The sequence below is a fragment of the Diabrotica undecimpunctata genome, chromosome 7 (genome assembly GCF_040954645.1).
Source record: "Diabrotica undecimpunctata isolate CICGRU chromosome 7, icDiaUnde3, whole genome shotgun sequence".
Taxonomy (NCBI): Eukaryota; Metazoa; Arthropoda; class Insecta; order Coleoptera; family Chrysomelidae; genus Diabrotica; species Diabrotica undecimpunctata.
Window position 1 is genome coordinate 63,744,415 of NC_092809.1, and position 26,720 is coordinate 63,771,134.

At 32.8% G+C, this 26,720-nt stretch overlaps 3 protein-coding genes across 10 annotated transcripts in view; 1 reads left to right on the forward strand and 2 right to left on the reverse strand.

Moving 5' to 3' along the window:
- The window catches only part of Dh31 (diuretic hormone class 2), a 710,452-nt gene that overhangs the window by 553,084 nt on the left and 130,648 nt on the right, over positions 1 to 26,720 (forward strand). The gene's annotated exons all lie outside the window — the stretch shown is intronic.
- LOC140446406 (general transcription factor II-I repeat domain-containing protein 2-like) lies at positions 23,757 to 24,593 on the reverse strand. Its single transcript, XM_072538952.1, has one exon. It carries the CDS (start codon positions 24,591 to 24,593, stop codon positions 23,757 to 23,759), a length of 837 nt encoding a protein of 278 aa, XP_072395053.1.
- Positions 24,608 to 25,231, reverse strand: LOC140446407 (EPM2A-interacting protein 1-like). Its single transcript, XM_072538953.1, has one exon. It carries the CDS (start codon positions 25,229 to 25,231, stop codon positions 24,608 to 24,610), a length of 624 nt encoding a protein of 207 aa, XP_072395054.1.

Consider the following 26,720-nt stretch of genomic DNA (forward strand, 5'->3'; position numbering starts at 1 on the left):
ATCATCCGATTACCTAACGCTCCTATTTCTCAATGCTTTCAACAATCCTTACACAAGTCCCACACTTATCACATTTAAACATTACACTCAAAATAATTCAATGGAATTGCGATGGTTCCTTTCCTCGCATAGAAAGAATCCAGCAATTGGCTAGCGAAGAACAACCTGAAATCATATGCTTACAAGAAACCAATTCAAAAATTACTAAACTTCCTAAACTAAAGAATTTTGAAGGATATCATTTTATTCGAACTGACTGCAACAGAGCCAGCGGTAAAACTTCAATTTTTCTTTCGAGTGAACCATTTTATTCGCACCTTCCTCTCACCACCGAACTTGAGGCTATCGCCATAACCACTTGATGTCCTAATAAAATTACTATTTGTAGCGAATACATTTCACCCAATCTCTCTCTAAAGGAAATAGAACTTCTAGACTTTATTTACCAGCTCCCTTCTCCGTACATTCTTGTTGGCGATTTCAACGCTCACAACCCTATGTGGGTTTCCAAAAGCACGTTAAACAAAGGTAAAACTGTTGAAAACATAATTAATTGTACAGATTCCTGTCTACTAAATACAAGCTCTAGACACACTTGAATTTCTCCTCAGGCACATTTTCTTCTATAGATCTTAGCTTTAGTGATCCAAAATCTGCACCTTTACTTAATTGTAAAGTCGCTGATGATCTTTACGATAGCTATCATTACCCTATATTTATAACCACTAATATCCCTAACTCTAAACAAACTATCTTTTCTCACAATATCCAACAATATTGTCTACAATTTATCATTAGTCACAAACACGATACTCTCAGCTGCCAATTTGCATATTGGCAAATAATTCTATTTCACACAAATATAAAAGGGTTCCTTGGTGGAATAATTCTTTCAAAATCTTGGTAGAACAACATAAGAAGGCACATAAAACACCAGGAACTCTCACAGAATTAAAAAAACCTAGAGCCAGGTAGCGGTTTATTATAAAACAAAGTAAAAAATCGTCATGGAGAAACTACGTATCTTCTATCAATGAAAATACCAGTCCTACTAATCTTTGGAAAAAAATACGACAAATTCAAGGAATCAATACAAATACTAAAATATCTAGTCTAATTTTAAATGATAATATAATTAGTGACAATCAAGAAATTGGTGAGACCCTAACCAGTCACTTCGACAAAACATTTAAAAGCAAAATAAATTGCTCTCAAATCGAGCCAATGGTCGATGCTTTCTTCCCAAGTTCTTCGACAACTGTCAAAGATATCGATTAGTTAAATTCATAAATCTCTTACATAGAACTTACTTCGGTTATTAAAACTCTTACGAACACTGCTTTCGGTCCCGACGATATTCCTTACATTTTTATAAAAAAACTATCTAGTTTAGGTCACCTTAAACTTTTTGAAATATTTAACTTAATCTGGTCATCTAACAAGTTTCCTAATCAGTGGCAAACCTTAATTGTAATACCCATTAAAAAGCCTAATATATTACGCTCATCACCCAGCGTTTATCTACCAATATCTCTAATATGTATCATCGGCAAAATCTTTGCAAAAATGATCAACAAACGTCTTGCGTGGTTTTTTAACAAATTTAATATAATTCCAAAAGAACAGTCAGGGTTTCTACGAAATCGCTCTACTCAACCAAAGCAATATTTCCGATGCCTTCAACAGTAGACAAGAAGTCATTGCAGCAGTGTTTTATATTGAAGATGCATTTGATACAATTAGCAGGCAATCTCTCCTGTCGCAACTTTCTCATTATAACATTAAGGGTAACATATTTAATTTTATACAAAATTTCTTAACTTTAACGAACATTTAGAGTCTCTGTCAATGGAATTTTTTCATCACTTCACCATCAAACTGACGGCGTACGACAAGGTTCACTATTAAGCCCAACTCTGTTTAACCTACCAATAAACGACTTGTGGTCTGATACAATATCCCCTATTAGGGTACATGATACATGATACATTGATACATGATATTTACCAAAACGCAACCATAATCGTAATTCTGGACGACAAATTAATAACGGATAATATAAAAGTTAATCGAAGAGTCCGACAAGGCGATATAATTTCACCTAAACTGTTTACCTTGACCCTCGAAGATATAATAAAATCAACAGATTGGGAAAATAGAGGAATATGTATTAACGGAAAGTACCTAAATCACCTTAGATATGCGGATGATATACTCCTGATCTTCTCGGAACGACAAGAACTAGAATTAATGCTGAATGAACTTCACGAAAAATCACTGCAAAAACAGAAAAAATAGAACAGGTAAATGAGTACCTATATCTATCTAGGACAAGCAAGGAGGTCCCACGTGGCAGAGAACAGCTCAAGATAGGGAAAGATGGAGAGAACTGGGGGAGACCTATATCCAACAATGGAAGGATAGAAAATAGGTTCAAAAGAAAAAAAATTAGGCATGTTCTATACACAGATGACCTGATAATTTACTGCCACGGACAATCTATCTATACAACTTCCAAGCTCTTTCAATTCTCAGTAGATACACTATTGTTAAAAACAAGCTACATAGGCTTGTCTTTATCATATACAAAATCAAAAATAATAAAATTTAGTGGACTATCACCCTTCCTATGCCCTAATATTATGATTGAGAGAGCGAGTCTTGCAGTAGTCAAGGAATGCAAAATTCTCGGTGTAACGTTTGATTCACGACTTACCTGGAAACAACATATACTAGAAATAAAATGTAAAGCACACAAGAAGCTTAACATTATCAAAACTCCTAAACTGTTTTTGGGGCGCAGATGAGAACTTCCTACTTAAGATATATAGGTCTATCATCCGTTCCAAACTGGATTATGTTTGTTACATATATATCTCTGCTTTTAAAACATACCTTAACCTTTTAAATTCGATACATCATACAGCCTTACGAATTTCTTTAGGAGCCTTTCGATCTAGCCCCGTAGAAAGTCTATATTGCGAAGCCAATGAGCCCCCACTTTGGTTTAGACGTGAACAATTATTACTTTCCTATGCTGCCTCCGTTTCATCCAATACCTCCAGTCCAGTTTATCCTCTTCTTACTTCATCAACTAACAACCAGCATGACTATTCTAAATCACCATCAATAAAACCCATTCCACTAATTTTGACACAATTACTTAATAACATCTCTCTATCACAAACAATCACACAACCCCTACCTCCATATCTTCCTTAAAATTCTCTCACTAAAAAATCTTTTTAATAAATTATATTTACAAATAAATACGACATACTACTCTACACTGATGCCTCTAAGAATGATACAGGAGTAGGCTGTTCTGTTACCACGTCAGATAACCCTATTACATCATCTTGTATCCCCTCGTTTTGCAGTGTTAATACTGGCGAACTATTTAGCATATTTCAAGCTTTCAAATCCATTTCTTCACCTAATAAACAAGTTGCAAATATGCACAGACTCACTAGCCACATTATACAATCTATTCAAAATATATTTACTGATCATCCTATTGTCTAAAAATTCCTTGATTATTACCAAATCATCACTTCCCAAAAAATAACAGTTACAGTAATCTGGCTACCATCCCATATTGGTATTACAGGCAACGAACTTGCAGACAGCCATGCAAAACTTGCCTCAACATTATCTGATAATACGGTTAATATACAAATTAGTATAGATTTAAAGTCTGACGTTAAGAAACAAGCAAGAACCCGATGGCAACAACACTGGGACACCAATAATTCAGCATTAAATCAAATCCAACAGTTAGTCGATAGCCCCCTTAATTTGATCTCTGCCGGTATATCCAGACGAGACGCTATTGTAACACGAAGACTTCGAATAGGACATACAAGATTAACACATAGATACCTGATGTCATCCAGCAACCGACCCACTTGTAAGACCTGTCAATCACATCCAACAGTTAACCATATTCTTACCGAATGTCCTTAATATTCAGCAAAAAGACTATTTTATTGCCTTAAAGGTGATCTAAAAGACATACTCAATAACTTGGACCAAAAAACCCCAAGGCTAAAATTCCTCAGCGACGTTCAGTTATATTATAAAATATAATTTTGATTGTATTGTTACAGTATGTACTTTATAACATATTTTTGTAATTTATTGTAATTTATTGTAACAGTTTTACATTTGTAACCAGTTTCGTGTAAGTGGCCTTGGTTGCCGAGCACGTTAATTTTCAATAAAAAAAAAACCAAAAAAAAATTTAATACTTGTTCTATTATTTCTGTAAGTATTTTGGGCTTATCTAATTTTAAAACATTGTTTTTTATCGTTAACGAAGCGCTTATGACAGACATACGTTCGAGCTGCGTCGTGTATAAGAGAGAGAAACGAGATCTGAAAAACTGCAAAATATCGAATTTCAATTTTGTTTTGCGCAAATATAGAAGATGAAAAGGAGAAACCACTTATCATAGTCAAATCCAAAAAATTATTTATGTTTTAAGAGGACACAACGATCAGTTGCCCCTTGAATAGATCTCCAACAAAAAGGTTTGGATGCCAGCATATATTATGAGGAGATGGCTCCACAAATTTGACACGAAGATAAAAAAGCAAACTAGAAAGAAGAGAAATGGTATTGTTTTTGGGTAATGACATCTCAGTTTAAAATTGCATAGGATAATGTAAAACCTATTTTTGTTTCGCCCAATAATACCTGACATTGCTAACTCTTGGACCAAGGCATTATCAAAAATTTTAAAATGTTAACAAAATAATAAATTTATTTAAAATAATGTGATATATATATATATATATATATATATATATATATATATATATATATATATATATACAAAATTAATGGAGCCATGGTCAACTTTGGAACGCTGTAAAAACCAGCAAAATTAATACGTATTATAAGAAAAACCATATAAGTAAGTTACCTTTATATCTTTCCGACCCCTTAAACCCAATACACACTATTTAAGGTTTGGAAAAACATCGAAACGCCTGGCATAATCGAATTTCGCAACTTGAAATCTACCTAAATTGAAAATAATTGACAACCAGAACTGAATTGAAAGTTCCGGACCTTGTCTATTGGATTATTTATGTGACTTTCGGGTTTCTCTTGCGAAATCCGAGATAAGCCCAGTCTCAGGAACAATTTTGAATAAGTCTGCAACGGTTACCTGGAGTTGCATTAAAATTCATAGCTTCGTTTGACATTAAGCGAAAAGTTGTGATTGATAGATTCATAAATAAAATCTTACTACGTAAATGGGAACTAGTTGTAGCTAACTGTGGAATTTCTCTCGGTCGCTAAGATTAAGGGTTGTCATTCATTTACAACTGATTAAAAGTTTGTTTTTTTGTAGTTGTATTCTACTGCAATAAATTATTTTTCTTAAAAATATAAAATAATTTCTGCAATTATAATAAGTCTTTGTGTATGATTTTCCTACAAAATTTGTTCTGTTCTTCGCACATTTTGTTATTCTTTTGTTGCTTAATTGAGTAATTGGCATTAGTTGGACATAATTGTTTTTTTTTTACTTTTATTTAGGCACATTGCCTGTTTTTCTTTAACATTATTAACAGAACGGTGACAGTTAATTACACTTCGATAGTAAATAAAATGTTTTTAAAAACTGAAATAGGTTTAGAGGGTTCAGAAGCATAATATATCAAAATGTTTGTACTCTTTGTAAACAGGGAACTGATTTATGTTTCGTTAAAAGTTGAGATTTTCCTCCTAATGGCTATATTAGCAGCATCCAGTACAAGCTGATTAAAGCTGGTAAGTGTGTCCTCAATAGACTCTGCAATTTTAATCTGATTCATTTTTTCTGATATAATTTTTTTAAATTCAGTCCCATTTGCCTTTTTTAGTTTTTATTTTTGATTATTTGTATTGCCAACTGTGATGTAGCCCGATAGAGTTTTTATTATAATACCTGTTATAAAGGAATTTTTTAATTTTAAATAAAATTTTTGTGATACATGAAACACAGCCAACTACAAATATTTAGTTTTTTTGTGGATAGGTCTGAAATTGAAATTGCAGAGGACAAACATTCTTAACAAACTTACCATTAACTCTTAGGATTATTATGTTTCTTATAATAATTATAATTACTGCTAAAAATTTCGCTTGTTTAATTAGATTATAAAATCCAGTTGACATAGCTGAGGCCAATTATACGATTTAATTCTTTACTAATAACGTATGGTCCTAAAGTTTTGGGAAAAATTTCAAAAGCATATAACTCTGACCACAATAATCTTATATTTTTATTAAATTATTAACAATTTAACTTAACTATCCTTATTATAAATCAAAATTCAAATGACAGACAAGGGACCATTATTTTCGATTTGCCTAAAAATTCCCCTGACACGTTGCATCATCCTTTGGACGACCTCGGCGTCAATTTCTCTAATTTTTGTATATATGCCGCGTCTTAACTGTTCCTAATTTTGTGCTTCCCTTCCGTTATTATAGACTTTCCGACTTAATATTGCCCAGAACTCTTCAATTGGACGAGCCTGAGGTAGGTTGGGGGGATTGTCTGCTTTCGGTACAAAGGTACAGTTGTTAGTTTCGTACCAGTCCCTTGTGATCCTCGCGTAATGACATCAAGCAAGATTTGGCCAAAAGACTATTTGATCATTTGCATGATGTGTGTTCACAAACTGAAGCAATTTAGAGAGACATCTTTGAATATAAATATTTGCGTTTAAGGCTTCGCCTCGAACAACACCAATGTAGGGCTGTGAGATAAAGACAGCCTCAAAAATTGCACACCATACCAAAATTTTGTCCTCAAATTTTTTTTACTTTTGAATTTTATTTCATCAGGTACATTTTCGTAATCGTTCGTGTAAAACCCATCGTTACCCTTCATCTCAGAGTTGGACAAAGTAAAATATTTTTCATCGTCCATCACGATCAACTTGTTGACGAAATGCACTTGCCTTAACGCGCGGCAACATCTCGGAATTCTCTCTAATTAATCCTCTGTGTATTTTGGAGCTTTCCTTCTTTTCCGGTAGATAATATTGTTACTCGATAGGGTCCTGTATACTGTAGTCTTTTCAACATGAAATCTTCTGGCCAGTTTTCGCTGTGAGACCCCAATTTTGTTCTTAGCTGCTTCAATCAGTGTTGTCTCTCTTATATGGTTTAAAATCCGCGGTCGGCCACTTTTACGCAAGTTAACACATGGTATCCCTTCTTCACATTCTCTGATTGTGCGATAAATTGTCGATTTGCTTATGTTTTGATCTCGATAAATATTAACAATATCTCGTTTCGACATTCACCCAACCATATTATAACCACCTCGACGAATATCAATTTTATAAGACATTTTGCAGAGCACAAACCAAAATATTCTGCTTTGATTATTAAATGTCAATAACTGATGACATTTCAATTCCATGGCCTTCTTTGTTAAATGCATTTTGCTTCTTAATCAGACCAGGTGAAATTTTTCCCAAAACTTTAGGACCATACGTTACTTGTAACGATTTAATTTACCTACCACATTGGGTATCACTTGTAGCAATATATTGCTTATAGTGGGTTGAAAGTGGGGACTAGCAATTACTGGGCTGAAGATATGGTAAGCAAACAATCCGAGACGTTTGCGAATGGCCACTCTTATTGTGGTTGGAGGGCTGGGGTACTAGGTAAGTATTTTTATTCGAGGAATTGAAAAGCGTAACTACAAAGGAAGAAATCAAAAAAATACTTACAAAGATTTCCTGTGCAACAAACACAAGAAGGTTTCTAAACTATTTGAATTGGACCCGTTTAAAAGAATTCTTTTGCTGAATAGAGAGAAAGGCTTTTCTTTCCCAAAAAATTTTAAAGGGTGAGAATGTTTTTAAAGGAAATAATTTTACAACTCCCGGTTTAGAAGAGAAACAATACATATTTATTATTATTTTACATCAACAGTTATTACAAACAATATTAACAACATTTTTCAACAAACCTTACAGTGGCGATATTGGTAGCAATTTAAAAAAATATTATAAATCAAAATGTCATAATTTTGATAGACATTACTCACATTGAGGTTAACCTTTAAACAAAACAGAATTTAAGATTATGGTAATGTACCCAATGATAGAAAAGAATAATACTAACTGTCATATGTCATAAGAAATATTAAACCTTTTTGAAGTATTAGTTAAATATTAAAGTTAAGTATTTAACAAAAAGAGAAATCAAACGATTTCTACTTAGCAAAACCGAATTCAAATCTTAACCACTGTGTTTCCCAAAATTTGCAAAACAAACAGCTGGATGAATTACTCGGCAAGGGAATCTAAAATTGCATTCCACAAGCCGTTCATCCTAGTCAAAATTCGTAGTGAATTCAGTTTCTCGTACTTCCAACGAAGTAAATAACAAAACAGAATGACGGTATTAGATTTTTGTTTTGATACAGTGCAGCAACAACCGTTGATACGTATTTCGACCTCCTTAAGTCTCTTCAGAACGGTATAGTCACTGCTCACTGCTCGCTAGAAATACGTATCAACGGTTGTTGCTGCACTGTATCAAAACAAAAATCTAATACCGTCATTCTGTTAAGTATTTAACTTTATTTAAAAGAAGACTATGACAATCTTTTTATTAATAAAAAAATGGTTATTTTTACTTAGAAAAATTTTAACAAAAAGTACCTAGTATTAGTGGTTGTTATATCCTTTCAGAAAAATTTTTGAGATTGGAATTAAATCAAAAACACTGTCCCACACAAACTGCAAACGATCTGGGGTGACGATGGAAAACAAAATGGACAATTCTTGGTGGGGTAGAATACTGATTGGGGCTTCGGATTATCCTGGATGTCCTTCTTAAGAATCCTTGAATATGAATTCCTTGTTAAAACCATGTGGGCCTCTCAAATTGTTGGAAACGCTGTTTTACAAATCCCTCACATAGGATACAGCACATCAAATCGGTGATTAACTCAACAAAGACTGCGAAATAGCATCTTGAGCCCAAATTCACCTCTCAATTCATAAAATTGCCGACTTTGAAGACTACACTCGGAAAATATTTTTTCGCAATCAAAATTTAAACTCTAACTGTTACTACACTTCACTATTTTTTATATGACAAAAAAAAACGAATAATAAAAAAAGAAATAACGAATTTGAACCTTCTTTCTCACCAACATAAGTGGATATTTATTTGACGAATAGACGATTCCAAAATTAAGTGAAATCTAGATCAAATGCGAAATACCAATCTGTGTTTTATAAACAAGATTAAATATGTTTATATTATCAATATCAGAGACACAAAAAGATTGAGAATATTTTTCGGTGTTTTAATATAACAAGGTAATTCGAAATGCTACATACTAACCAACGTACCGAAGCAAAATCTTTACGAATCAGACGAATAATACTGTATCGAACCTTCGAGAACCTTCCGGTTGTATAGATCGGGATGAAATCGAAGCTCTAATGCAAATAAATAGAGGTAGACTATTCCAGAATATTCTAGTACATAATAAATTGTATAAATAAAAATGTAATAAATATACCTCTGAAAAAATAGTTAGTATAAAAGTTAAACTGGATATCAAACCTCTGAATGTGATAGCAATCTATGCACCAGGGATACCACCACAAGGGAAAACTTCTACGAACACCTTCAAACGGTAATAAACGAGACACCAAATTATGAATATAAATAATCATTATGGGTGATTTTAACGCCCGTGTTGGCAATGATATAGTTCCAGAAATAAAACAGCGATATAACTAAAACATCAGAAATGAAAACGGAGACCTTCTGACGGACCTCTGCAACATAAACAAGATAAGTATTAATAATACAGTTTTCCCCCACAAAGAACAATACAAATACACTTTTAAAAATAGTAGAGGACAAAGATCTGTGTTAGACTATATTCTGTCAAATAGAGAGTTACAGCCCTCTCAAATCTCTAACATCCTCCTAAACAACCTCTAACATCAGCAGAAATAGGAAGCGATCATAAATTGGTATTGTGCAAAATCCGAATGAAAACATATATATGTAATAACAAAACACCAGTATACACCACAAAGATAAAAGTCAAAAGCCTACAGGATGACTCCACAAGATACCTATTCCAAAAAAGAATACCTAACCGAAAAAAGCAGAAAAACATATTATCACAGAAAGCGATGGAGTCGAAGAAAGCTGGCCAAAAATTAAGTCTAATATCTTAGCCTCGGCCAAGGAAGTTCTTGGTGAAAGAAATGTAAATAAAAATAAATCGTTCACAAGATAAAGAACTCCATGGTTTTGTACAGAAGTGAAGGAAAAGTATAAAGAAAAGAAAAAAGCTAACCTGAAATACATGTCAACCAAAACACAAGAGGTATACCATAACTACAAGACAATTAGAAACTAAACACATGCCCCATTTTTACCATATGCAAAAGGAAATATGGCGCTTTATAAGAGGTCAAAAACAAAGGTAAAGAAACTAACAGAACCAAAACACATAGAAAATAATACGTGGATTGACTACTTAAAAAAGCTCTATGCAGAGGAAGAACAAACGACGCTAGAACCGGAAACACCAGAAATTATCACAAATGAAGAACTTAATATATATGTACAGGAAGTTCGGAAAACACTTGAAAACCTGAAGAACAGAAAAGCAGCATGTAAAGACGAGACATCAAACGAGTTATTGAAATATTGTGGCGCAGCAATGACAGAACAATTAACAACATTGATTAATAAAATTATAAAATACAATAAAATACTGGAAGAATGGAGAATGAGCGAACTAATTCTACTATTCAAAAAGAAGATAAAAACAGCCAGGAAACTACAAAGGTATAAACTTGTTAAATACTACGCTAAAACAACTGAAATTTTACAAGTGCTAATAAATCAGAGAATAAGTTTAGCAGATAAACAACAGGGTTTTCGTAATGAAAGATCGTATATAGATGCAATATTCGTTATAAAGCAAATTACTGAGAAATCACTAGAAAATAATAGACCACCTGTGACAGAATCTGTGTCTGATTGACCTAAAGAAAGCGTTTGACAGGGAAAGATTTAAAGATCTAATCCATCTTCTGTATAATAGAGAAGTTCCCCTAAATATTATAAAAACTATCGATAACATCTACCAAAACAACAAAATAGAAGTCAGAATAGATGGAGAACTTACAAAACCTATAGAAATAGGCAGCGGAATAAGACAAGGGGATTAATTGAACCACATACTCTTTACGCAATATTGATTTTACGCAATATTGATAGTCCAAAATGCAGATAGTCTGCAAAGACTGGTCCACAGATTTAACATAAAAGCAAAATAATTTAATATGACAGTCTTATTATTTTAGAAAACTAAAACAATAGTAGTCAGCAAAGAATCAACTAGATGTAAAATATAAATTGATGGCATCACTATTGAACAAGTAATGGAAATAAAATACCAGAGAATTACACTGTCTAGCTATGGAAACCTAGTCAAAGAAGTAAAAGATCAAGTACAAAAATCAAATAGACTGGTAGGATGCCTTAATAATACTATATAGCGTAACATACACATTAAGGCTAAAATAAAGTCAAGACTTTATAAAGCCGATGTAAGACCAATAATGACATACGCCTCAGAAACAAGACTTGACATAGCCACAACGCAAAGGCTACTGGAAACGGCAGAGATAAGAGTACTGAGAAGAATTACAGAAAATACGCTGAGAGATCAAAAGAGAAGTGAAGACATTGGAAGAAAATATAACGTACAGTGTATAGATGAATGGACACAAAATAGAAAAAAAGAATGGAATAACCACATACGCAGAGTAGAAAAAACCTGTGTCGTCAAAATAGCATAGATAAGTCACCAATCGGCAGAAGAAATAGGGGGCGACCGCGCAAAAGATGGAGTAATAACCTTCCATAGAGATATTAATCCTCCAATGAACAAACAGAATTGTTTATATAGAGGAAGAAGAAGATAATAACTTGTATATATAAGTAGCTCTGATATTAGCTAAGTTAATTGTTACGATACTATCGTACTGTAAATTTATAAATAAATATATTTACACAAATTAGAAGCGCTCGTTTTATTTAAAACCGGTACAATACCACTATTATCTCTTAAAATCTCTAACTACTAATTGTTCGACCGTTATATCACTTCAGATGCCTAAATTTATTAGGTGTGAATATTATTGCCAAATCACCCTTCATAAACTCATTTTTCACATTTGCTGGCATTAGTAAATACATTTTGAGTCCATATTAGCAAAGAGAGTAATTCGGCTTATTAAAAGCATTTTTTTAAAAATATATAATGGAATTTATTTAACTATAAATGGATTTTAAAATGAAACCATGTTTCGTGCGCAAGCACTTTGGATATAATACAGTGAATAAACGCTAGTCGCGCTTCAGATCAAAATTGCTATATCATTCAATTCGAAAATCTGAAACTTCCAAAAAACTTTGGTTTAAATGGGTTAAAAATAAATTGATTCAAAAATATGTAATTTTTGAATTTTCAGAAAAAAATATTCGACAAACTAATATCATACAATTGTTCTCAAAAAATTGCCATTTTGTTTGTAATCAAAATTAAGAGTTTATATGCATATCATTTTTTGCGAAAATTTCAGTTGTCTATAGTGTTAGATTAATAATTAAAAGTATAAAGCCCAGATATCGCGTTAAGTATGAAATTTAATTTAAATTTTAAAATTTAAAATTAAAATATTTGATTTTTTCTTGTTTATAGCCTTCTTGTTATTTTTCTTGTTGATTTGATCTTCTTAATCAAAAACTTTTAGTAAACAAATTTGTACAGATTTTTATTTCGAACATTTTGGTACCAGGTTTACTTGGTTGCCAACAAGTTATAGTTCATGGTTATCTTTTTTTCGCCATTTCCGATATACCATGCGGTCCATATGTATGGAATAAATTCATTTTTGTCGGTATTATGTACTATCTAAAAAAAACCTGAAACAGGTCGATTTTTATTCTTAAATTGACAATTTACAGTATGAAAATATTATCCCTTTCCAGCACCCCCCTTGAATTATAAGCACCCCCTCGAAAATTTTAAATAACAAAAGGGGTCGTGTGACACCTTGTTAGAAAGCAACTTTAGTCCTCTGTTCATAAATATAAAGTTTTTTAAGTTTGGTGCAATCATAACTGAGAAAATTGATTTTGAAGATGTAAAATTTTGATAATGTCTCTTTCACAAAACTTTAAGTTGAATAAAGATAATAATGTCACATAATATTTAGAATGTATTTTTCAATGTAATTTTCAATTAAAGTTAAATGTTCAAAATGACCACCATTCACTTCTTGACAATAACCGAGGCGATCTTGGAATTCTCTCACAACATTTTGTACGACCTCGGGGGTTATTTTGTTAATTTCTTCCGTTATCCTAACTTTTAAATCAGCAATACTGTTTGGTCTATTAAAATATACTTTAGATTTTAAATAACCCCATAAGAAGTGATCGAGAGGAGTCAAATCCGGGATCTTGCCGGCCATTCGATCGTTCCACGTCTTCCAATCCACCTATTGGGAAAAACCTCGTTTAAATAATTTCTAACTATACGTGCAAAATGCGGAAGAGCTCTGTCTTGTTGGTAGTAAATAGATCGATCTATCTTATTTGGATGATTGACATCAGGAAAAAATCTTCGTAATATAGGCACTAAAAAGTTAATAAAAAAATCTAGATAAACCTCACCATCAACTGTGCCCTCAAAAAAATAAGGACCAATAATTTTATTGTTAATGATACCAGCCCGAATGTTAATTTTCGTAGGATATTGCGTGAGTCTCACACACCACGTGAGGATTTTCTCTGGGTTTGTTAACCGTTCCGTTGAAATGAAACGTCGCTTCATTAGAAAAAACTATTTTGTTTACAAACTGCAAATCTGCGTTCATTCTGTCCATCATTATTTTACAGAACTCTTGTCTTCTATCGAGATAATCTTCATTTAACTCCAGAACCAACTGAACTTTGTACGGGTGGTATTTTTCTTTTCAGCGGCCAGTTTTCGAGTTTTCTTATGTGGATTTTCCTTAATCTTTAGAAGTACATCTAACTCTTTTTCATCAGTAAATTTAACATTTCTACCTGGTTTTTCAATATTTTTTACATGTCCAGTATAACGAAACTTCTTTTCAATTTTTCTTACTGTAGACTGCGAAACTTGTTGAGCAGAGTATTTATTATTAAACATTTCACAAACCTCCTTTTGAGTTCTTGTTTTATTACCAAAACCAATTAAAATTAAAATGTCTATTCTTTGAGTCTCGGACAAATGAGCCATAATTAAATTTAATACGAGCACAAATATTATACTGACGTCTTTTAAAACTTTAAATACCTAAATGACAGCAGCCTACTAGATTCATATCAATTGTTTATTCGGCTTTTTGACTAATATTATTATCTACAAAGTTGTTGCCCTAATGTTTAGCAGAACAGATACGAAAATACCTGATTATTTCTAAAGTATATTTTAATAGACCAGGCAATATTTCTGATTTAAAAGTTAGGATAACGGAAGAAACTAACAAAATAACCTTCGAGGCCATACAAAATGTTGTACGAGAATTTCAAAATCGCCTCGATTATTGTCAAGAAGTGAATAATGGTGCTCAAGTTGAACATTTAATTTAATTGTAAAAATCAATTTTCTCCGTTATGATTGCACTCAACTCAAAAAACCTTATACTGCTAAACAGAGGACTAAAATCCCTTTCTAACAAGGTGCCACACGACCCCCTTTGTCATTTAAAATTTTCGAGGGTGTGCTTATAATTCAAAGGGGGTGCTGAAAGGGGATAATATTTTCATACTGTAAATTGTCAATTTAAGAATAAAAATTGACCTGTTTCAGGTCTTTTTCAGATAGTACATAATAACGCTAAAAATGAATTTATTCCATACATATGGACCGCCTGGTATAAGTTTGCTGTAGATATATATTAATGGCTATAAACTCGTTAAATATCTGGCTCTTGCGATATTGCGAGAAAAACTTATTACTCTTGATTAAATTTAGGAAATATTAAACTCACTAAACATGATGGAAAAATGAATAGTACAACTAACAGTCTAGTAGAAAGTTTAATTTAGTAGTGACAAAGATGACTGATTATTTCTATTATTACTGTTTGTTAGAAACTTAAATTCGTTAGTTTATGTAGAGTAGTCTAAATTAATTAAAAGTTTTATGGTTTATACTTGTACGCCCCTAGTTATAAAGTTTATATAAATTTTGAAATTTTCGCTTCACACGCTAACAAATAAAATCTTTTTTCTAAGGTTTCTATTGCAAAATAATATTATATATATATATATATATATATATATATATATATATATATATATATATATATATATATATATATATAGACTTTTAGATTTCGTAGAATATGCAGTTATTACCTTTTATATAATTTAACTAATAATTCATCTAATAATAATTATATTTATTTTATCCTTAGCAATTTCCTATTTGTTATTTATTATTGTAATTATTTTCAATCGTTGCTAACACATGATTAGTGTTTCTGGTTTTTTTGGCCTAACTTTTGTCCACCTTTTTTGGTAAGGAATTCCGCAGCACATGGTCGACCATGAAATATAATTACTAAAGATTGTAAAGCTTAATGAATAAATAAAAATTCCTACGACTTTGCAATTTGTTTTTTTCCCCGTCCAAATACTGAAATCTCACATTAGCACAAATTCTTTGCAGCTATTTATATTTTCGAAATTGTTTTTCTATTTTTGATGCAATTTTTGATACTTGAAAGCCATTTTTTGGCAATATTGATACCCCTGCTTATGTTTTTTTTGTTTTTTTTTCTAATCCACTACAAATATGTATAAAACTTTCCATGTCTTCGCTAACTTGGTCTTTTTTATTTGTTTCTGGTATCTGATTCTATTTGTTTTACTTCTGCTTTATCTGATTTGGTTACCCATACTTGGATATTACATGTGTTTATATTCAAAGTTCTTGTTCATTTGCTACGTCGCGTCTTCTTCGTTTTTTCTGTCCGTGTTCCGAGGTTGGATTTTAGAATTTTTTGCAGCGGGTTCTTTTATCAGTGTTGAGAAGGAAGCCCTAAGCTACAGAATAGAATAGAAATATGCTTTATTGTCACTGAAAATTGTACAATTTTATGGACAAAGCCAAAAAGTCAAAAAAATAACAATACCAATTAAAATTTACTAAAATTACATCTTCTTCTTCTTCTTAGCCTTCTGTAGTCCATGTTTGGACATAGGCCTCTCCCAACTCCTTTCATCGGTCTCTATCCTGAGCAACATATTTCCAATTTGTTCCGGCTATTTTTTTAATGTCATCAGCCCATCTCATCTGTGGTCTTCCTCTTGGTCGTGTATTTCGTAAAATCTCCAATGTTGTATTGTAGTATTCCAACGTTGATCTTTTTGTCTAGCAGTGTGGCCCGCGAAGCTCCATTTAAGTTTGGCAATTTTTGTTGTTATGTCCTCGACTTTTGTTTTGGATCTTACCCAGTCGTTTCTCTTTTTATCTGACAGTCGTATACCTAACATTGCTCTTTCCATTGTTCTTTCTGTTGTAGCTAGTTTATTCATGTTTGCCTTGTTTAGGGTCCAGGTTTGACATCCACAAGGATGCATTGGTTGAACACTTTGCTCCTCAAGTATTGGGGTATTTTGCGGTTCTTAAGTATTCACTAAGTTTTCCAATTCCTGCCCATGCTAGCTTGCTTTTCTAGTAATTTCCGCACTTTGGTTTTCTTTGTCAAGTTTCAGGTTTTGGCCTAGGTAGATATATTCCTGGATTTGTTCTATCTCACTGCCATTTATATACGTCTGGGGTCATCTGTGTTTGTCATTATTTTTGTTTTTTTCATATTCATTTTTACGCCGACGTATTGGGAGCTGGCTGATAGTTCTCCCATCATAATTTACAGTTCCTCAAATGTGCTCGCTATAATCACTATGTGGTCAGCGAATCTGAGGTGGTTTAACTTGTTGCCATTAATGTTAATGCCATAGGTTGACCAATTTGTAGTTTTAAAGACGTCTTCTAGGGCTAGGTTGAAAAGCTTTGGCGATATTACGTCTCCTTGCCTCACTCCTCTCTTAATGGGGATGGGATTTGTATTTTCATCTAGTTGTACTATCATAATTGCATTTTCATATATATATATTATATATTAATTGCCTATATCTCGAATCTATTCTACAATTATTAATAGCTTGTTCTATGGTCCACATCTCGACACTATCAAACGCCTTTTCATAGTCGACAAAAGCAAGAAATACGGGTAGTTGGTATTCATTTGCCTTCTCTATCAATGTTCTCATTGTCAGCAGATAGTGTGATGTACTATATCCTTTGCGGAAGCCAGCCTGTTCAACCGGTTGTTAATTGTCCATTTTGTAGGTTAACCGGTTGTTAATACTTCTCATAAATAGTTTGTATACTTGACTGAGCAACGATATAGGTGTATAATTCTGTAGATCACATTTATTCCTTTTTTTTGTGTAAGAGTATTAGTAGACGTTCCAGTCTTTAGGGATCTTGCTATTATGGAGATATCTATTAAATAGCTCTGTTAGTACAGGGATTGTTAATGTCTTGCTTGTTTTAAAGAGCTCGGCAATTATGCCGTCGTGTCCTGGAGCTTTATTATTTTTTAGCTCTTTTAAAGCTCTTTCTATTTCGAATCCCTTTATATTTGGTAGTACTTCTGATCCCACGTTTTTTATTTTTCTTTTGGCGTTCTCCTTTGTTGTTTCATTAGGCTGGCCTTGCAAGCTGTACAAGGATGTGTAGAAGTCTTCAACAATATTTGATATTTTATATTTGTCTTTCTCTTCCTTATTGTTGGCGTCTTTAATTTTGATAATTTTTTGAACTCCAGGGCGGGTCTTAGACATTTTAAGCCTCTGTTGTTTTCAATGACTCGCTCTATTAAGTTCTCGTTCCATTTTTATATGTCGCGTTTTAGTTCTTTTCTAATTGTTTTATTAAGTTCTCTGTATTCTTGAGTATAGCGTTTGTTTGGCGCTAGTAGTTGTCTTCTTTCCGTCATTAGCTGTTTAGTTTCATTGCTTATTTTGTCTTCTATAGTCCTTGTTTTCTTTGCGACCTGTAGTTCTGCTGCGAGAAGGTTTTTATTTATGTTTTTATTAATCTCGTCAATTTGATCTTGATTATGTGAAGGATCAGATTTGAACTTATCCACTAAGACCTCTCGGAATTGCTCTTCATTTGTTCTTAGTTTAAAGGCATCTATCCTTGTTGCTTTTTTTCAAATCCTTTTTCTCACTTCTCTCTTTTTTCATGTTAATATTTTTTTTTTGCTTTAACTAAACGATGGTCACTACCCGTTGTTACGTTGTTTATTGTTGTGATGTCTTCAAATATTCCTTTGTTGTTTGAGAGCAAATAGTCTATTTCATTTTTGGTAGTTCCGTTAGGTGCGACCCATGTGCATTTTCTGTTAGGTTTCTTTTTGTAGAAGGTATTCATAACATACATGTTTTCTTGGTCCAGGAATTCTATGAGTTTTTCTCCTCTTGTGCTTCTTGTGCCGAATCCAAAATTTCCAATTTTGCTTTCAGAGTCTTCAATCTTAGTTCCAATTTTGGCGTTATTATTAGTCTCCCATTATTATTACTTTGTTGTTATCTATAGCTTTTTTAAGGTCTTCGTAAAAAGAATTTATTTCCTCATCGGTTGCTTTTTCAGTTAGAGCATAAATTTGCACGATCTTTATTTTAGTTTTTGGACTTAGTTTTAAGACCATGTATGTAACCCAATCTGATATGCTGTCAATTATTTGAATTTGAGATTTTTTCTTCTTGTTGATTAAAAATCCTACTCCACCGTATTTGTAGTCTTCCCTGCCTTTATAATAGTGTCTGTTGCTATAAACGCGATATTATGCCGTCCAAACAAAGTGCTCGGTATAATACTCAAAACGGCATTTTTCGTCGTGCGTATATTGGTTTCCCCGTACGAACACGATTGATGACCCAGCACACATAAAACTATTTCGTAAAATGTCCCTGCATACGTTTCACCATGCAGTTGACCTCGCTTGTGTTTTGGTGAATGCACTTGAATAATATCTTCCTACATTTTTATGCTGTAAAAGTTATACACTCTGTTTAAATTAGTGCAAAGCAGTTTTATGTGTTTGGTAAGTGTCAATAAGTCCTTAATTTGATATATTTGGATTTTTTAATGCAAAAACTGAACAAAAAAGTAAAAAAATACTTAGAGGTTATGTCATCAAATATCCAGTTATTCGTTTATTTGTACCTAATCTGTATTATGTACACTGTAATTAATTTCTAATTAGTTTTTTGGTGTGAACTAGTAGTAGATAGATAGATAGATATGTTGTAACGACAAGACTACCAATGAGAATTGAAGTACCATTGTAAAAATAATACTTCAATCAACCATGGGAGCTTATCGTCTATACCTTGCCTAGCTCAGTATCTCAAGGGTGAGTTGGTATTGTCTTAAACTAGGGATTGAATCTAAGTTCTCAGCTGATAGCAAATAAGACAAATTTTAACCAAACATATTTATTTAAAAGAATAAAAAAACAATCATTAACCCTGCCAAAGCTTAACAGTTAATAAGTGCTACTTATTGCTTCGATGAGCTACTTGTGTATTCTAGCTGTTAGGTCCTCCAATTAAATTGTGGCTTCTGGAGACCTTCAGTCACATGTGGCTGTATGTCCTGACTAATTGTTGAAATCCAAATAAAGTGTTTGATATGCCAATAAAGCCAATAAAGTTTTGATATGTCCAATAAACCAATAAAGCCAATAAACCAATAAAGCCAATAAAGCCAATAATCTAAAATATAAGATACAACTTGCATTAGAAACACATCAAAAAGAAAGGTTTAACTTCCTTGCCATCCTAAAAAATTGCACTTAAACAGATAGCGTATGGCAAGGATAAAATGAAATATGATTGCTACTACTTAGTTAAATTCTGTTAAAGAGTCCTAATGCATATATCAGAAAAAAAATGTGCTTTCGAAACAAAGTAAGGTTACAAATATTATAAATGCCGTCAGAACTATAGAATAAATATCACAATGAAAGTACTTACCCCAAGAGAATTTGTAGACCATAAAAATGAGTCTTATAATAATTTTTGCCTTCTTTTATAAATTTCAAAAAGAGGCAAAAAATAATCCCACTACAGAAAAGTTGTTTTGACAGAAAATGGGAGACCAAATGAAGTTAGCACAGATGTCATAGGATGTTGCTATAGATATCATGAAACTAGCTTGTCTGTCAACAAGGAACAGAATAGTCTGCCAGACAAAAAGAGAGAGGGCGAATATTTATTCTACGGAACAGGAAGAGAGAGAAAATAAAGACAGAGGAAGAAAAGAAAAAACAGAGGGCGCTAACTATTTTGTAAATAAAAAATAGTAAAAATTAAACTTAAGATAAAGAAATTAATAAATTAATAAAGAAATTAAAATAAAATAATTATTTAAATATAAATTAATAGAGATGTAACGTTTATAAAGTTACAATGTTTATTGACAATTTTTTACATAGCAAACACTACGTGTAATGTCACAATATAAATAAGTCACTTATAACTAAGAAATAACACAAGAACACATAATATAACATACAATGAAAAATAGAAGTTATTATTTTTTTAAGAATTCTAATTTTTGTAAATACTGTATGTTTAAAAACATAGATTTTTTTTTATTTACAGGGTGGAGTAATATAAAAATTTAATTCAATTTAACGGCATTGCGATTGGGCAAAATGGATAAGACAGAAGAAAAAAGGCTTTGGCAACTCATAGAAGAAGTCAGTATAGGATCATCTGAATCTGATGACGCTTACTCAGAGCCTGAGGCATTCAGTAGTGATGATAACATCTCATATCGTGATAATTATAACGATATTGGAGGCTCCAGTGACCACCACCCTATTAGAGACGATAGTAGTGATGAGGGTGACATTGTTACTGACCTCGATTTGCAACCAACAAAGGATATGTGGTGTGATACCACAACAGATATTCCTGATTTTCAGTTTGATAATGCTGGTATTGGTATCCAATATGTGTTTGAAACTACACCGACTGCAGCCGAATGTCTTTAAAAGTTTTGGGATGATGACGTTATGAACACGATTGTTACTTCTATGAATGCCTATGCTGACATTTTGAAGACTACCAAAAGACCACAGAGATGAAATTATAGATATAAAACTATTAAACCAGTAACTAAACCTGAACTCAAGGTATTCCTAGCTCTGTGTATCTTACAGAGTCACTCCAAATGTCCTTCAATAAGGAAAAGGTTCTCGATGGATCCATTATATTACAGCCCAGTTTTTCATCGTCATTTTTCTGGAAGACGTTTTAAAGAACTTCTAAGGTGTTTTAGTTGCTCTTACGGACAGATGGGCGAAAATCTTGATGACAAACTACGAAAGGTTACACCACTTTTGACTATATTATTATCAAACTTTAGAAGTGCCATGGTTCCTCCAGAAAATTTGTTTTAAGACGAGTCACTGATGCTATTTCGCGGTCGGTTGAGCTTTTGGCAGTATATTAAAAGTAAAAGCGATAAGTACGGAATAAAGTTCTACTCTGTTTATACCAGCAATAGTTACGAGCTAAATTTGAAAATATATTCCGGAAAAACAACCAAAGCATCTGATGTACCAAAACTTGAGCAACTAGTTCTGTCTCTGGCGGAGTCATACCTAGATCTTGGACATCATATCTTCATGGACAACTTTTATAATAGCGTCTCTCTGTCTAAGATTCTTCTTTGTCAAAAAACCCATACAACTGGTACCTTACGAAAAGATCGTAAAAGAAATCCTGATGCAATCGTAAAACGTAACTTTTCAAAATGGAGAGATAAACGGGATGTTATTTGCATAACCACGAAATATCATCCCAAATTGATTACCGCTAAAAACAGTTATGGCGCTGAAAAGGTAAAACCTGAGGAAGTCGCACAACAAGTTTATGTCTGACATTGACCGTAGTGACCAGATGATTAGTTATTATTCATCTCCGAAAAAAAGTATTAGATGGTATAAAAAAAGTAATGTTCCATCTACTAGACATTTCTCTTTGAAAAACATTTTACATAAAAAGAACATTAGACACACAGTTATCGTTTCTTCAGTTTCACGAAGAAATTGTAAAAGAATATTTAGGAATTGATAAAGATGAGCAAGATGGAAGAAACTTGGTGAAGACGGGACCATTACATGGTGGTAAAAGGCCACGACTGGATCAACAACTAGCAAATAGGAACACCGATTCTGGCATGCACTTTTTCGATAAAATACCAAACCCAAAAGATCCAAATAAATCCTACCATTTGAGATGCAAACATTGTACATCAAGATCTATACGAAAGGAGACCAAGTACTTTTGTAAGACGTGCCCCAGCAGGCTAGCTTTTTGTGTCGAACCTTGCTTCGAAGATTACCGTAGACAATAAAATTGTTGTTTTTAATCATTTCGTCCCCTCCCCTCCCATTTTTCGTGTGACGAGAAACGCCGTCTTGTATCCAGCTCACTAAAATAGACTTTGCTAGGGACAAGACATTATTTGCCGCTTTCCATTTTTTTGTCAAAAATATATGTTTTTTTCATAATAAATCATGCTACCTATTTTTTATTTTATTTTCGATAATATGACGTTCTTAACAGATGTGCTTTTCTACGAACCCTATGTTATGCCATACTGTCCGCGAACGTGTAAAGCAAGATTAAAAAAATAATAATTTTGGAGAGTCTTCGATACATGCCTTTTCAATATGAATTTTAATTTAACAGTTTTTCGATAATTTAAAAATCTTAATTTTCTAATGACCAATGTCAATTGTCATCTTTGAAGAATCATTTAAAAGACGTCTGGTCTTAAAAAGGTTTTGACACCTGTACCATAAACAAATTTTTTAATGTGTTTTTTGTGAAGTCCAGTGTAAAGTCCTTTTGGTGTTTTTTCATTGACAAAGAAGAAAAAGTAAAATAGGAGCAGCATTTTTCTGTAATTTTCTTACCATATGATTTCTCGTAGTAGGATACTGTAATATTTGACGTAAGTGATTCATTGGTAAATTAAAATTAGGTATTTACATTATTGTTATATTGTAGCATAGCTCTGAATGGCTTTGCAAACTAGAAGCGCTCAATTAGAAATTTATATTAGTTTACACCAGGGATGCACAGACTTATTAAGACTAGGGACCTCTCGGGCAAATCATGAACTGATGGCGGGCCGGCCGCCAGAGGTATAGGTAATTAAAGACAATAAAGAATTGATAATAATTTATTAAAATTAAAAAATAATTTATTAATTTGAAGTGTGGCACTGCATAGTGCTTACAATCTTTTTTATATTTGGCTCAAATTTACTTGTAGCAACACGTAAAACTGCTTCCAAACTTTCAGTTGCAAGGCGGTTTCGATTTTTTGTTTTATTATTATTTAGTATTGAAAAAGTTTGTTCACATATATAGGTAGAACCAAAGAAGCTGGCACATTTCAGAGCGTTTATGCGCAACTCTTCGTACATATTTTTATCAATGCAGCGGTAAAAGTTCAGCAAGTCTCCTTCGTTGAATTTGTTGCGTAAATCTTGGTCGTTTTGAATGTTGATAATTTCTAACTGCATTGACTGTGGCGCATTTTTAACTCAAATCGTGAAAGGATTGCTTAATAAGTCCAACAGAGGTTTCACTTTTTTAAACTCCGAAAATCTTTCTTGAAAAGATTGAATCAAAATATCTAGCTTTTCTACATAACTGAAATTAATCGCAGTTTTGTTGAATTTTTCAGCCATTTTCTTATAATTCGGAAAATGATTGTAATTTCCAGAATTCAACTGTAATCTGAAAAGTGTCAGCTTGTATTGAAAGGATGATACATGAGCGTAGAGCTGGGATATCAGTTGATTTTTACCTTGAAGCCGTGTGTTCAAGACATTCAAATGATTTGTAATGTCAACTAAAAAAGCCAAATCACACAACCAATCAGGATTTTTAAGTTCCCGGACATCCCTTTGCTTTTCCGCCAGAAATATTCCAATTTCTTCTATTAAATTTAGAAATCGTTCCAGTGTCAATCCACGACTTAGCCACCTTACTTCTGTATAATACAGTAAATCTCCGTATTCGCTTTTGATGTTATCAAGGAATTGTTTGAATTGTCTGTGATTGAGTCCTCGTGATTTTATGAAATTTACAATCGAAACTACCACTTTCATGTCATTTTGAAATTCAATTTTTTTAGAACAGAGGGCTTCTTGGTGTATAATGCAGTGAAACTGCATAAGATCTTCAGCGCTTATGTTTTTTTCTTGCAGATGCTTTTTCAGCAAAATAACTAGCCCGGAATTGACACCAATCATCGAAGGAGCATCGTCAGTCGCAACTCCCGATAATTTTGATAAGTCCAAATCAGTTTTTGAACACTCATCCAAAAGAACATTGAGTATATCAACTCCTTTGGTTTGACCTTTCAATGAACACATTCCTAAGAACTCTTCTAAGACTTCAAAATCTTGAGTAACACCTCGTATGAATATGAAAGTTGAGCTGTGGAACTAATATCAGTGGATTCGTCGAGTGCTAATGAAAAAAATTCAATGATCTTAGTTTTTTCAATTAATTGTTCCGCAATATTACCTGACAAAGATATTATTCGTCTTTGGATAGTCATACGATTCAGTTGAATTTTCTCAAACTTTTTTGATGCTTCTGGACACATTTTCTTAGCGGCAATTTCTATGCATTCTTTTACAAAATCGCCATCATTGAAGGGGCGACTTCGCTTTGCTATCATTCGAGAAATTTCATAACTAACTTCTGTAGCTGTTTCTGAATCTTGAATGGGTTTTGTAAACATTGCTTGCTGACCAATAAGCTCCCGTTTTAAAGACAACATTTTTTGCTTTCTTAATTCGCCTGTAAACTTGATAAAAGAAGGATGCTGCGTTTCATAGTGCCTTTTTACATTATATTTCTTTGCAATCGCAACAGAATTCTTGCAAATTAAACAAACGACTTTGTTATGCGACCATACAAAAAAGTATTTCTCAGTCCAAATTTCTTGAAACTGCCGATTTTCATCTTTAACCTTACGTTTTTTACTAGGTCCTGGCTTCTCCATGTTGCGTTCTAATCCTGGCTAGGATTAATACAGCACCTGAAAACAATTACAGGACCTACTTAAATTACCGATCCTTTTTTAAATTATCAAAAATAATTGATTGTATATTATTCCTAAGAAATTTTAAGATTTTTATACAGATTTTATATCTGAAATAATGACGTAATTATTACAATTTTAGAGAAATTCTGATAAAAATAGTAATTTCTTTGTTTTATTTTAATATTTGGCCAACATTAAAGCTAAATTTGATTAAATAGGTAGGGAAACACTTATTAATAACAGTTTTTAGTTACGATTTTTCACTTCCGATTAGAGTTGTACTTACGATTCCCCAACACAATTAGACACGGCACTTGACGGGTTAACACTGCAATAGTAAATCGACGTGTAACTGTACTCTTGTGCATACGACTGTGGAAGCTTCGTATTCCTACGCGAACAATCGGGAATTCGGGAATACTGCTATCTCGCTTGCTCGCACCGCGCTAGAACATTCTTGATTTCTCTACTATTTTAAACTTTATATAAAGGCAGCAAGCGATATTACTTGACTTAGCATTTTTGGGCACTAGATTCAAATAGCGCGCGCCAGATTCATATTACTTTTCGAACATATTTTTTTTTGGTTTTATTCTGGAATAGAATTCAATAGTTTTCGAATGTACAAGAGTATTATTTTTGCTGTCGGCGGGCCACCAGTATTCGGCCGGCGGGCCGCATGCGGCCCGCGGGCCGCTGTCTGTGCATCCATGGTTTACACACTTAAAAAATACTTTCCTTTTCGATCTTTGAGTTGCCATAAGAGTGTACCAAAAAAATAACAGTCTTTTTATTTAATAAATTTTTTTACTGTACTATTACGAACGGCTTAGAGATCTGTATAGTATTTCGTTTAAACGTATACGTGGGTAATATTCTTTATCATTATTTGCTTGGTAGAGTTTAGTAAATATTATCTTATGGTTAATTAATTAATTTTTAATACACTGTCCTATTTATTTTCGTATGAGACTGTTCCATTCATAATACTACTTTTCCAGTGCCTAAAACAAATATTTTTACAGCAAATAAACCTTTCCGAAACCCTTGGTCTAACAGAGCTAACAAAATACTTCAAAACTCCGAAACTACAAAGATGTACTAATTTGAATTGCTCAGGAACGTTGTGTTTTCATCTTACTTCGATAAACAAAAAGACGGGAGCGAACTGGTTGTTAATAAACGTAAACTTGGAACGTATTATTTGAGTTATTAATTTACCTCACGTGCGTTCGTGGCTATTGCCGTGAAATAGCAGAAGCTAAATAAATTTTGTAACACCTCTTGTAATTCACTGCAAAATAGACATCGAACAATATCTCTTGTGTAGCTCAGTGTTGGTCTGTTTGGGGATAAAATAATGAGTGTAGTAAAAATAACCGACGAACAAACTGAAATGGCTGAAAAAGATGTAAAAAAAATTGAAAAAAAAATAATAATTGCAAAT

What these genes read in the sequence shown, in the direction of transcription:
- LOC140446406 (XM_072538952.1), bottom strand. Translation starts at nt 24,593, where the DNA reads ATGTGTTCATTGAAAGGTCAAACCAAAGGAGTTGATATACTCAATGTT.
- LOC140446407 (XM_072538953.1), bottom strand. Translation starts at nt 25,231, where the DNA reads ATGGAGAAGCCAGGACCTAGTAAAAAACGTAAGGTTAAAGATGAAAAT.